This window comes from Gallinula chloropus (genome assembly GCF_964237585.1).
Source record: "Gallinula chloropus genome assembly, chromosome: 2".
NCBI lineage: Eukaryota > Metazoa > Chordata > Aves > Gruiformes > Rallidae > Gallinula > Gallinula chloropus.
Genome location: NC_140086.1, coordinates 99,439,331 through 99,453,598, shown reverse-complemented (window position 1 = coordinate 99,453,598; position 14,268 = coordinate 99,439,331). Strand labels below are relative to the sequence as shown.

Below are 14,268 nucleotides of genomic sequence, written 5' to 3'. Positions count from 1 at the left end.
ATTGTGGACAGCTCTTCACAGTCAGGAAGACAGTGGCAAATTGGCAAGAAGTGGGAGAGGAGAAACAACACCACAATAACAAAGCTTCTAGAAGCAACTTCCTTAAGGATATAAGAAGAATTGAAGAGGTTCAGTTTAAACATAGCTGGCAGGGATGATAGTTGGAAGTACATGAACTCCAAGGAAAGGAACTGCAATTTGGAATGTAAGAAAACAGTGCTAAGGATACAGGACTAAAACTGAGTAAGAATAATATAACTGTCCCAGATTTTCAAGCAGGTGAGTACTTGAGAATGTCAGCTGTTCTGTAGTTTTGAATGAAAATACCCATACTCTCCAAACATCCTCATGCTCATTCTGTGAGCTCCCAGTTTCAAGTTTGCATTACTCTGCTATAAACTGTGGTAGGCCACATTTGTCCCCAAAATCAAAACAAGAACTCACACTCCTATCAGATACTCGAATTGAATAGTCACATCAGCAACTTTCTCTAAAGGTATAATTACAGAATCACAGAATGGTGGGGGTTGGAAGGGACCTCTGCATATCATCTAGTCCAAACCCCCTGATGGTGTCCAGGCAGGTTTTGAATATCTCCAGACAAGGAGACACTACGTCTCTGGGCAGCCTGTCCCAGTGCCCTGTTGCCCTCACAGTGAAGAATTTTTTTTCCTCATAACTTCTCGTGTCCCATTTTGTGCCTGTGGTCCCTTGTCCTATCACTGGCCACCACTGAAAAGAGCCTGGTCTTGTTCTTTGGATACTTAAAAGCGTTGGTAAGATCTCCAGGCTAAACAGGCCCATCTCTCAGCCTTTCCTCATAAGACAAATGCTCCAGTCACTTAAGTAATCATTCCAGGATTTTTTTTTTTTTTTTCTTCCCCCCCAGGATGTGATCCATGGCTCAGACCACGAGGCAGTACTACAGCTAACTAATCTGGTGGAAGGAACCTATACTTTTCACTTGAAAGTGACAGATGCCAAAGGAGACTCAGATATTGATTCTGCAACTGTTGAAGTGCGGCCTGGTATGACAATTAAAAGGTCATCGATACGTTGTGAATACATCATCTTTGTTCTCCTTTTCACTCAAGTATTTCAATGTTGACAAGATTCTCAGAAGTTAAAACACAAAGCAAACAGGTCTCTCTCTTCATACCTTCTTGTTTTCTCAATAGGCCTGGGTACATTAGAAAATGCACTTCCTTACTGGAAGTCTAAATAAATAAAAATCATATTTTCTAGTTGACATTTTTCATTAGTTACTTGTTCATTGTAGGTTTTTGTTTCTTTTCTCTGGTGGTTATTTTGGCCAAGGGAAAGAGATTGGAGCTGAGCACCGAGTTTAGGTCCAAATGCTACACTTGTGTGTTTGAAAGCTGAAAGTGTGGGTTTCATGCTCGTTTTCCTCTTTTCATCCCGAAGGACAAAAATAAGCTTCAAAGAATTTCAGGGTTTCTTCAATTGTTGTTTAATAGTTTGATGTTGCTCATACATAGATTTGTTTTCAAATGCCGATGGATGGCTATGCAATGGAAGTATAAGTTGAGGTTTCAGGAAATTAGTCTGAAATCATGGGTCTGTCGAAGATTTCTTGTTTGTCTGGTTCCCGGGCAATGATTTTATTTCTGTTCCTCAATTCATTGTTGAATTTAGTCCAAATAATTGGCTCAGGATTCTCATTGGATATCTGTGAAGCTTGTTTTGTTTGCAAGGCACTGTAGAAGTTCAAGTATTATTTACCAGAATACTCAGTTTTGTGAAGGCAAACATATTTGGTGTTTCTGAAATTGACCACTGTCATTTAGATTCGCTCACATCGTCTTGCATTACCATACAAGTCCATCTTTCCCTCCCTTTTTCTGGGTGATAGCCAGTGGATAACTAGCAGGGAACTGAAGACCTAGATTCACCTGTTGCTTACCTCTGACCTTAAGATGGCAGCATTTACAGTGACTGAAGTTGCTGTTCAGCACAGAATTGTGTCAACACTGAATGGCATTACGCACTGAAGTGCTTGCTTTCAACCCATAAGCTGGGTTGCTACCTTCATACCCACCAGGTGTGTTTCAGAGAGAATGGGAAAATATAGGATAAGTACTTTCCCAAGAACTCAGGAGGGTTGGGTCCTAAGTAATATGGGTCTTACACAGAGAAGTATAGCATTAATAAATACTTTTGACTCTACTGCATGTTGTCTTCAGTTGGAACTGAAGTATTTGGCAGGCTCTGAAAGAAGGGCATGTTCTTCTGTCAGATCCCAGGAGGAGTGGTCTGGTGGAGCTGATTTTGCAAGTTGGAGTGGGACAGCTGAGTGAACAGCAGAAGGACACCCTGGTGAGACAGCTAGCTGTGTTGTTGAACGTTTTGGATTCAGATATCAAAGTTCAGAAGATACAAGCCTACTCAGATATAAGGTACAAAGATACCCTACTGTGCCAGGAAGACTTATGGTTTTCATTTGCTTTTTTGCAGCTCATAATTAGTTGCAAAATAATCGTTTCTAAGATGACAAAAAATTGCTATAATTCTTAACAGTATATACTTTAAAAGGTGAACTTCTTCTGCTGTGGTAGAAAATTGATGAAGTAAGCTCTCTGGAGGCTCAGAACTCAAGTGTTTTGTTTAGGAAAAAAATGTCTCTGGATATTATTCCTTTAAATAAAACACATGCATATATTTTGGCATTTTTGTTCCATGCAGCACTGTTTTTCCCAAATACTGGCTGTGTTGACAATCAAGGAAGGAATTGTGTTTCCTGTTGTCCTCACTGTTCTAGGAAACTGAGAAGCCAGAGAACTACTGTTGTTCCCAGCCTAGAATGAATCCCATGACATTTGGATGGAGTTGACTAATCCGTGGACAGAGTTCCCCAGTCTTTATCAGTGGTGACATTCGCTTTCCAGAAAAAAACCAAAACCCCAAAGGCTGTAAACTGAATGTCTGACAAATGAATGCTGTCTGAGATCACGGGTGACCTTAGCTGTTCTTTCTGCAGCACGGCGGTTGTGTTCTACGTGCAGAACGGGCATCCTTCCAAGGTGATCAAGGCATCAGATGTCTCCCGGACTCTGCACGTGCAGCTTTTGAAAGAGAAGGCTGACTTCCTACTCTTTAAAGTCCTGCGGGTTGACACGGCTGGTATGTTTTGGATTGTGCTTGCTCCTCTTGGAACTTTGCAGGTATTTGGCTAACGTGGCAACCTGGACACAGGGCATGAAGGCTTTCTGTCTGCCATCTGGTGTCTGGGCTATGATGTAGCTATCCAAAAGTTGAGGTTGAAGACAGTACTTAAAATGCGTGATCGTTTGAAGTAGACAGGTGCTGGTCACTTGGTTATTTTAAAAGGCATTATCTGCAAGAGCAGGCAAAAGCACATCTTAATCTGGTCTGCATCAGGAAGCCCTGGTGGGGAGCAAGGATAAAGATACCCCACTCACGCCATCTTTTGTGGCAAGACGAGGAATGCTTCATACAGCCATAATATAGAATGTTTCATGTCCCTGGTTCCTTCAAGGCTTTTAGTGTTCAGTAATAGGTTTGTAATGTAATTTGGTTATGTCTGTCAGTACCAGGCAAAATGCTCAGGAGATCACTGTGTAATAACCTAGTCTTCTAATATTTGCAATGCAGCCAAGCCACTGGGGTTTCTTATAAGGAACCTTTTCTTTCCCCAAGAAGATGCCTGAACTTCTAAGCCAGTTTTAAACTTCATTAATAATGCAAACCCTTTATGATAGTGTTAAGATATCATTAATCATATAAAGTGATGACATAATGATCCACGTGCAAAGAGAGTGAGCAAGCTCTGGCAATAAAATAGTCATTGATAGTAAATTCTGTCCTCATTCACCTTGTGGAAAAGGACTCTTCTGCTGTAAATGTACTTGGATTACTGAAATGTGTAGGTGTCACTTGCAAATATGTAGTAACATTTTTCTTGGCATAGCAAATCTGGCACTCTAAGTTTCAAGGGGAATAACTTATTTTAGTCTGGTGTGACACATTGATCTAGCAGTTAACTACTACTACTATAAGAGTATGAGGCATGTAAATGTTCTAGCCTCAGATGATGTAATTCAGTTTTGAAATAGCGACATACACTTGTTAGCATGGTGCCTGTCTTGTAGTACCTGAGAACACTGATATTTCTCTGTTCTCAAGTACTTCAGAGGATCTTAAAATAGGTCATAAAGAAAGGAGTGGGTCCAAATTCCACAACTTCAAATCATCTTTATTTCTGGTTAGAATAAACTGCTGTTGACTTGCATGTAATTTTAGTATTGCATGGATAAGATATATTCTTATCTTTCTTTTCACAGCCGGCACACTGCTGAACAGTAAATCTATTTAATGTCTAACACGAAAGGAAAAGAAAGTTTAAAAACAATACCAGAATGTTTGAACTAGATGCTTTACTACCAATCTAGTCTCACAGTACATGACAAGGTACATGACAGGGTACATGACAAGTTGTCCATTCACACAACTGACCCTATGTTTGGCTTTGTTCTTTAGCCTGTCTTTTAAAATGCTCTGGACACGGACACTGTGACCCCATAACAAAGCGCTGCATTTGCTACCAGCTGTGGATGGAAAACTTGATTCATCGTTATCTAAATGATGGAGAAAGTAATTGTGGTAAGTTTTGGGTGTTCTGGGATGTATTTTGAGAATAACCTGTCATCCTGTGAAACTGTTGATTATTTGGTGTCAGAATGGGAGCTACTTAGGAGGAAGATGCTGAGGGAAGACTAAAATACTCTCCTTATTTTCCAGCCTAGCAATAGAAAGATATTTATCGTAGAATCATAAAATCATAGAATGGTTAGGGTTGTCAGGGACTTTAAGATCATAAAATTCCAACCCCCCTGCCATAGGCAGGGACACCTCTCACTGGACCAGGCTGCTCAAGGCCCCATCCAGCCTGGCCTTGAACACCTCCAGGGAGGGGCTTCCACAACCTCCCTGGGCAATCTGTTCCAGTGCCTCACCACCCTTGTAGTAAAGAATTTCTTCCTAATATCCAATCTAAATCTACTCCCTTCCAATTTAAAACCATTGCCCCTTGTCCTATCACTAAATGCCCTTCTAAAAAGTCCCTCCCTTGCTGTCCTGTAGGCCCCTTCAGGTACTGGAAGGCTGCTATAAAATCTTCCTGGAGCCTTCTCTTGTCCAGGCTGAACAGGCCCAACTTACTCAGCCTGTCTTCACAGGAGAGGTGCTCCAGCCCTCTGATCATCTTTGTGGCCCTCCTCTGGACCCATTCCAACAGTTCCATGTCCTCCTTATGTTGGAGGCTGCAAAGCTGGACACAGTACTCCAGGTGGGGTCTCATGTGAGCAGAGTAGAGGGGAAGAATCACCTCCCTTGGCCTGCTGGCTACGGTCCTTTTGATGCAGCCCAGGATATGTTTGGCCTTCTGGGTTGCGAACACGCATTGTTGGCTCCTGTTGAGCTTCTTATCCACCAGCACCCCCAAGTCCTTCTCTGCAGTGCTGCCCTCTAGCACATCATCTCCCAGCCTGTATTGATGATAAGGATTGCCATGACCCTGGTGCAGAACCTTGCATTTGTTCTTGTTGAACCGCGTGAGATTCACATAGGCCCACTTCCCCAGCTTCTCCATGTCCCTCTGGATGACATCCTGTCCTTCTGGAGTGTCAACTGCACCAACAGCACGATCTCCAAACTTGCTGAGGGTGCACTCAACCAATGTCATGGATGAAGATATTAAATAATACTGGTCCCAGTACAGACCCCTGAGGGACACCACTCATCACAGATCTCCATCTGGACATTGAGCCATTGACAACTACTCTCTGGATGCAACCATCCAATCAATTTCTTATTGACCGAACAGTCCACTCATCAAATCCATATCTCCCCAATTTAGAGAGAAGGATGCTGGGGGGGACTGTGTCAAAGGCTTTACAGAAGTTTATGTAGATTACATCCATCACCCTTTCTGTGTCCACCAATGCGGTCATCCCATCATAGAAATCCACCTGGTTGGTCAGGCAGGATCTGCCCTTGGTAAAGCCATGCTGACTGTCTCAAATGACCTCCCTACCTTCCATATGACTCAGCATAGCTTCTAGGAGGATCTGGTCCATAATCTTCCCAGGCACAGAGGGTGAAGCTGACAGGTCGGTAGTTCGCCAGGTCATCCTTTTTAACATTTTTTAAATGGCCGCAGCACTGCCCTTCTTCCAGTCACCAGGGACTTCCCCTGACCACCATGACTTTTCGTATATGATGGAAGGTGGTTTGACAACCACATCAGCCAATTCCCTGAGGACTCTGGGATGCATCTCCTCAGGTCCCATAGACTTGTATATGTTCAGGTTTCTTCAGAGGGTCACAAACCTGATCTTCTCCTACAGTGGGAGGGGCTTTACCCCCTTGAGCCCCATCTTGCTGCCTACTGACCCAGGAGGGGTGAGGAGAGTTGTTGCTTGTGAAGACTGAGGCAAAGAAGTTGTTGAATACCTCAGCTTTCTCCTTGTCTGTTAATACAAGGTCACCATTTTTGTTCATCAGGACGGGTGTGTTTTCTTTCACCTTCCTCTTTTGGTTGACATACCTGTAGCTGGCCACCTTGTTGTTCTTTGCATCCCTTGCTAAGTTCAGCTCCAGCTGCGCCTTGGTCTTCCTGACCCCAACCCTACACCACCGGGCAGACTCCCCACATTCTTCCTCGATTGCCTGTCCCTGCTCACACTGCCTGTGCAGTTACCTCTTGCTCTTTAGTTTGACCAGCAAGTCTTGACTCAACCATGCTGGTCCCTTCCCTTCCTTGCCTGATTTCCTACATCTGGGAACTGAGAGGTCTTGTGCACTGTGGAAAGCATCTGTAAACATCTGCCAGCTCTGTTCTGCTCCCTCATCCCTAAGGACCATTTCTCAAGGAGTTCTACTGATTAGCTCTCTGAAGAGCTGAAAGTTTGCTTTACTAAAATTGACTGTCCTTACTACACTCCTCAGCTGTCCCATATCCCTCCAGACATCGAACTCAACCAACGTGATTGCTGCAGCCCAGGCTGCCGCCAATCTTGATGTCACTGGCAAGCTCACATGCATTGGTGACTACCAGGTCTAGTATTGCATCCCCTCAAGTAGGGGTGTCTATTTCCTGGGCTAAGAAGTTCTCTTCGAATGTTCTTTGAATAACATCTGGAAAGTATAATGTTATAATATTATAATTTAAACTTTTAAAATATTTTAAATTTTATCATTATTTGAGGGAAAAATGCATGAAGACTTTGCCATGGGAGAGAGATCTTGCAACAATTTGGTGCCAGTGGGGAGGGTTGTTGAATACTGTGGGTGTTGCAAAGCTTTTTGAGTAGTATTCTTCAGGTTGTTACAAAGCTGAAAAAGAGGCAACAGCTTAGATTCTCTGAGTGGACAATTGATACTTGTGCACTGGAAGTATGGTCTAACCTAAGGAAAGAAAACATCAGTGTCCTGGACTACTAATTAATACAGTCACCTTTAAAACATCAGGTCTTTAGCAGGATTAGTTTCACTGTTTCTTTCAGTTTGCCTGTTGCACCTGAGAAATGTAATGTAGTTTCACCAGCTTAATCATATCTATGTTCTGTGGCACACCTAATATATAAGCTAAACCTCTCTATTTCAAACATTGAATAGCTTTCATTTAACTAAATTGATCTCCTATTTCAGTCGATCTAAAGCTCAACTCAGACTATTGTGCAGACATGGAGACGTTTGCCGAGCAAGCACTGGTCTGCAAGAAAATGTATAGATGCTTAAAAGGAGCTTGCTGCAAGCAATTAAGTCATCATGGGCCATGTGTCTGTCTGTTAGTGAGTGAAGATTAATTGATCAACCAAAACGGGACACTAGGTTCTAAGCCTGAGGCTGGGACCTCCTGCAGCCCTGCCCTAATGCAGTGTTGTTCTGGCATATAATAAATAACACTGAAATAGCGTTAGACTTTACATGCTTGCACATCTCCCTGTGTCCCTCTCATGTTTTCCTGGATTTACAAAAGTAAGTGTGCAGGTAGAAAGGTCTGTCTCTAGTCAGCTGCTCTTTGAAAGCCCTGCTAAACACCTATGTGTGTTCAGTTAGAGAATGATGACTGAGGTGGTAACCATGCCCTCTTGGCTTTAAGTTCCCACACAGACTACAGCTATCTAAGGCTGGTAAAAGATCATAGAATCATAGAATCATAGAATGGTCTGGGTTGGAAGGGACCCCAAGGATCATAGAGCTCCAACCCCCCTGCCACAGGCAGGGACACCAACCTCCAGGCCTGGATCTACACAAGGCTGCCCAGGGCCCCATCCAACCTGGCCTTGAACACCTCCAGATGTTGGAGTGGAAGAATATTTTCAGACATGCACATTCAATAAGGAAGTTTAAGAATTTTTAGGGATTCCTCTGAGAATATGAAGGTGCTAAATGGTCCTAAGATCCTGTTGCCATTCCTCAGGATTGGTTATTTTAATAGAGTTGTATTAGAAATTATCCCATTCATATGACTTTACAAAGCACTGTTGTGTTTCTTTTTTCAGAGTGGAGTATACTCTATGTGACTGTATCTGTTTTTATTTTGATTGTGGTCATGGTAGGGCTTGCCTGGTTCTGCATCTGCTGCTGCAAAAGGTATGAGATTTGCGTTTCTTTTTGATGGCTTATATGCAAAAACTGCAGACAACTGCCACATTTTAGTCCAGCCCTTAGTACTAAACCACTGAAGTATTTTCAGCCATGTGAGGAGCTTCCTGTAGCTATTTCTGTATAGACAGGCTTTCATTGGGAAAAAGAAAAAATATTTATTTGTGGCTCTGTGCTCTTCTGCATTTTTGAAAAACAGAATTATTTTTTTTTAGCTGACATGGTGATGTTGGACTGATGGTTGGACTTGATCTTAGAGACCTTTTCCAACCTTAAAGATTCTACCTAGTCTGTTGTAAAAGCCAATATTAGAGAATCCTTCATATTAAGAAATAATTTATGTTAAATGCCGAGTATGTACTGGAGATCTCCTTGGTCTCCCACTGAGTTATCCAGGTACTGCACACTAAGAAAAGAGGTGTAGTCTGAAGGTCACCAATGTGGGAGTGTTCTGGGCCATGGGCATGGACCTGCTCCCAACCAGGTGTCTCCCTTGGATGGGAAGAGTGGACATATGGGTACATCTGACTGGCAGGCAAGGAGATCTCAGTTACACAGACTTCTGTTCCTTTTCCTAAGGAGTTTTGCCTGCTACTGTATGTTGTTTCCTCCTCTGCCTCCCCACCCCTAACCCCCAGAGGTTTCCAGCCAGCTGTTAAGTTCTTTCAAGTGACAAGTCCCTGCAAGTTCTGTCGCTAGAACAAGTGGTTTTGCTGCTGTTCAAAAAGCCCTGCAAATAGACAGCTTGTCCAGGTGTTAGCAGAAATGAAAAGCTGTCAAAATCTCTCTGGATTTTCAACTTTCTAGGATGTCTTTGTAGTATGTAAAGAGTGCTGTTTTAAATGCATGGGAGTTTATACTGCTTTTCTTTTTATGTTTGAAGGAACAGTGCTGTTAGTAGAAAGATTTAAAGAGAAGGGTGTCCCAGTCCCCCCTCGCAGAATGGGATATTTTGTGGAGTTCAGCTGCTTCTGTCATTTGTGCTCATGTGGCTTGTACCAGAGAGGAAGGGCTGGTTGATAGATACATGTGAAAAAGGAGGGAAATGCTGCACAGGACAGAATGGCAAGAGATGCTCTGTGCTTTGTGGAAACTACGTGAAAAACGATACACTGTAGTCCAAGATTTGGTTGGAGTTTTGGAGGTTTAAAGGCTTTGAGTTGCCAAGTGAAGTCCATTTTTTCAGAAGACTCTAGAGGGGAGGCTGAGTGGCTGGCTCTTGCTGTAATTGTAGACTGAGCAGTAGGCAGCTTTTCCACTGTAAACTGTGCAGTCTGGGTTGGAATGCTACTCCAGACTTTGTCAGCCAATCCATGCCTTGACAAAGGACACTTCTCACTCAACCCCTCCAATGTTATAAGAGAAAGAGACCGAAAAATGCCTGAGGTATGACAGCATCTTCTAGGAGGTGCCCCCTGTGGTTTTGTGCATAATGCTCTTGTTTGTACCCTGAAAGCTTTTATTTGTTTCTTCTTGATCCAGTACAGCAAATAGTTCTATGCTCCTCTAGCTCCTGGACTTCCCCTTCTGTATTAATGAGCAGATGAGTAACTCCCAAAATAGCTGAATTTTACTGTAGAGATGATGGTGCTTGCAGCATTCTGGAAGCAGATGCTGGGAAAGGATTTAACTGAAGAAAGAACAGGTGTGGACTTGCCTACTGCCCAGCAGGAAGTTATCCCTGCATGTGTGAGAGCGAGCCAGTCTCCTTTTGTGACTGGTCTTCTCTGTAAGCATAACCAGACAAGCACCACTTCAAGTCTCAGTTAAAGAGAAAGGAAGGTGGGGCAGGGGGGAGACACAGACTAACCAAGACTTACTGAAATTTAATTTGGAAACAAATGAGTATATGTCTATCTTGTGTTTAGATACTGTGTTGAAATTGTACAAACTGAACCCCTGGGGCCTAGGAAAGCAATTCAGTCTTTCTTACTTTCTTCATCTTTATATATTAGAGAGAAAATAAATTATCCCCTGTGGTCCAGATTGTACAGCTGCTTTGTACAGGTATAAACTGAAACAGCTATTTTTAAGTGGAGGTGAGAAAGTGCAATGAGATTGCGTATGTTGGGGGTCACAGTTAAGTGTATTAAAAGGGAGAGGGAACCAATTTGTGTTTGGGAACTGAATGTCTCTGTGGCAACTTTATTTTTAGCAGAAAGAGGACAAAGATAAGAAAGAAAACAAAATATACCATCTTGGATAACATAGATGAGCAGGAGAGAATGGAGCTACAACCCAAGTATGGTAAGTAAGATTGAGCTTATGGTCAATGTATTTGAACTGGCACCTGCAGTCAGGTGGAACCCAGAAGCTACCTTACAATTTTGGGAATGAGAGAGGCAAGCATTGACAATTAAATGGTTGGAGAAGAATCACTTTAATTTTCTTCCATGAGGCCTTGGGCTCAGCCACTGCTCTGAGCTTCTTCATTATTCTTAATTCAGAACATCTAGTTCTCCCACAGACTGCCTTCATGTAACCCCTCCTCTCCTGCACACAATTAAATTTGGGGCTGGTTTTATTGCTGGGCCATAAGGATCCTGCCCATGACCTTTTATTGCAACTCCTGTTAATAAGATAGACAGACTGGTTTCCAGTGTCAAGCTATTAAAAGTGCATTAACTAATCTACTAAGATCATCTGATTGTTTCAAATTTGAACCCATATGGTCACACTTCAGAGCTGTAAACTGGTGGGTGTACAGGGTAGTCAGGAGAGTATCTGCCTAACAGTATATGATACCTCCCAGGCCAGTTGTTACGTTGGTGGTGGCCATGGTGCACACTGTTAGGCTGGACTGCAGGGAATGTTTTCACATACCTTTCATACCACAGCAGAGGAGAGAGGATGGTTAGTTAAAAGCTGAAACTTTTCTAATGAGCTTGTTTTGTGCTTTTACTGTCAGGTATCAAGCACAGAAGTACAGAACACAACTCCAGTCTGATGGTCTCTGAGTCAGAGTTTGACAGTGATCAGGACACTATCTTCAGCAGAGAAAAGATTGAAAGAGAGAATCCTAAAACCCTCATGAATGGATCCATCAGAAATGGAGTTTCCTTCAACTACAGCTCCAAAGACAGATAACTGAATGAGGTTAAAAGCACAGAACATGCTGGTCCAACACATCTGAAACAAGTTGGCCCATCTCTGTTTTTCCAGAACCGCAAACTTCCTGAAATATCAACTAATTGCAGATAAAAGGGTAAATTTCTAGCACAGTTAGGGGAGAGAAAGATGAAGAATTAGATGGTCAGCTAACTCCTCTTGTCACCCTGATAGGAACAAAGAAAAGCACATCTTATTTCCTGCATGTTCCATGCTGAATGTTTGTCTGAACTTCAGAAGGCCTTTTTTCCTGTATTGCTGCTATGAAACTAGCCAGGGCTGTTACGCTGCTCACAAAGGTAACCGAAACGCACACAGCTTCGTGTCCTCTGCTCCTACCTCTCTCTTGGAGAAGCAGTGAGATTATGATGCTGACCTAAAACAGCAAAAGGTAATATAGATAAATTCCCCTTAGAACCATACAGAGCAGGGCTCCACCTTCAGTTTCAGTTTAGGTTGAGAAAACACACTGAGCATTTTCAGTGCGTTTCAGTCTCTGTTTAGTGATTTCGTTTTCTGGGGTACTGCTCGTTGGGTGGAGATGTCCTTGTTTTCAGAGAAAGTTTACAGTGTAGCATTTGCACTTAATCAGCTATAAAGATGTGGTACCTCTGTGTCCTGCAGGATGCCGTGTTCCCTATATTCATGTGGGAAATATGCTGCCTGCAGGGAAGTGCAGCCTTAGGTCCTTCCGTAATGATGAAGGTGCTTTGGCTGTCTGAAGTCTGCTATGTCCAGCCAGGAAGCAGTAGCAGAAAGGAAGGAAGGACTCAGTATGGTGTGCCTTCAGAAGTATTATGAGCATCCCAAACAACCTTTTGCTTGGAGAGCACTTTTAAGGAGCTCTGGACCTTAAAGACTAAACCCTCAGCTGAGAGGGGCTTTCATCTGTCAGCCTTGGTGCTCCAATAAAGAATGTGCTAGGCATTTGTGTAGTGCAGTGTTCCTGGCAAAGTACCTGGTGTGGGCCGGGAGGTGAAACACCTACCTTCCTTGTCATGGGAATGGTACTGAGGAAGGTTTAGCTTGCCCTCTGTGGCTGTTCAGTGACTAGAAGATGTGCTAGCTCAAAGAGGTCCCTTGAGGTGTTTGGGAAGGGCAGGTGTGCTGGAGTTCTGATGTTCTTGCTTGCAGTCTGGGCAATTTCTTTGTACCAATCCTGTTCTTGGAACCCCAAACTGAATGCCTGGCTCTTACAAATAAGCCTCACTTGTGGGGTCATTCCAGTCAGCAGTACTGTCTGGCCATGACATCAGCCTTTCCTGGGGGTCCTTTACTGACATGCTGGAGTCTTTAGCTGAACCAGAGGTGTGATGTGTTCTGAGGGAGAAAATATTCCCCTGGGACCATTTTGGATAGGTGGGGTTTTTTGGGGTTTTTTTTAGTTTGTTGTTTGTTTGTTTTTTTAAATCTGGTGGTGAAGAATCCATTAACAAAGAAGGGTGGAGCAGTGTAGAAATCAAGGGGAGTAGATAAGAATGGTCAGGGAGGGGATGTAGCCCACCTCCATCACAAGGAATAATTTGGTGGACAATTTTTGGTGGATGGCTTTGGTACTTCTCTTGTTAATGGAGTTGGGCAAACCGTCTAGGTTGGAAGGAATCTGTAGTCGAAAGTTGGAGCAATGTGGCATGCTCATACCTGGTTTCATACCTGTGATTTTCAAATGCAGCCAGCAACAGTCCCTAAGGCTACTGATGCTGCACTGAGGAGTCTTTATCCTGTGCACAGCCCTCCATTTCTCTGGAAAGCTGAGTGTGACTGCAGGAGTCACAGCGTTGGGAGAGACTGCAAAGAGCTTACAAGGGCTAATGCAAGTGTTTTCCATGCTTTCCCCATACCCACCAGCAAGATGCAGTATATATGGTATGAATTGCTTTCTTCAGAAGCCAAGTTTTAATTGGGGAGGGTGGGTTCAGGCTATTTATTGAAACAAATCTACTTTATCTTGCTCTCCCTCCTTCCTGAGTGTGTGCATATATGTGTGTGTGTATATATCTATTTTTAATAACTTGGTCAATAAAAGCAAGGTCAGTTTTTGATGTCTTTCAATTTCTGTTTCAGAAGTGTTAATATAATAATGCAATGTTCACTTTAAAGCATTCCTGAAGAAAGTTAAGGCCTACTCAAATACTACCTTTTTTTTTGTTTGTTTTCATTTTTAAATCAAAATGTTTGGCTTAGTGCATTCTGTAGCAATTCCCAGTATGTTCTAGCAGGAATTATGCTCTTGGGAACATGCATTTGAAGGGAAGAGTGGGACAAAAAAAAAAAGGCTCAATAAGCAACTACAACTTTGTTTTGGTCACATTGCCATTAATTCTTCTGCTAAATACTGTCTCCAGTGTGCCTCTATCTATAAATGCATCTTACAGGACATACCAGTGCCATCAGCAGCATCTTTCAGTCTTGTGAGGTCAGCCAACTGTGTTTCGGGATTTACTTTACATTTTTAAAGCTGGTGGTGAAGCCTAGGGGAGGTTGTTCTTTCAAGGAATTAAAACTCAGATG

At 42.9% G+C, this 14,268-nt stretch overlaps 1 protein-coding gene across 1 annotated transcript in view; it reads left to right on the top strand.

Annotated features, from left to right (window-relative positions):
• Positions 1-11,736, top strand: part of KIAA0319 — a gene marked incomplete at both ends in the record, with an annotated part of 42,304 nt that extends 30,568 nt beyond the window's left edge. Inside the window, 7 exons of the mRNA XM_084280281.1 lie at positions 890-1,028; positions 2,258-2,417; positions 2,999-3,141; positions 4,519-4,641; positions 8,547-8,637; positions 10,805-10,896; positions 11,558-11,736. Of these exons, the coding sequence (XP_084136407.1) occupies positions 890-1,028; positions 2,258-2,417; positions 2,999-3,141; positions 4,519-4,641; positions 8,547-8,637; positions 10,805-10,896; positions 11,558-11,736 (927 nt within the window). The remainder of the gene's footprint in view (positions 1-889; positions 1,029-2,257; positions 2,418-2,998; positions 3,142-4,518; positions 4,642-8,546; positions 8,638-10,804; positions 10,897-11,557) is intronic.
• Positions 11,737-14,268: the final 2,532 nt, after the last annotated feature.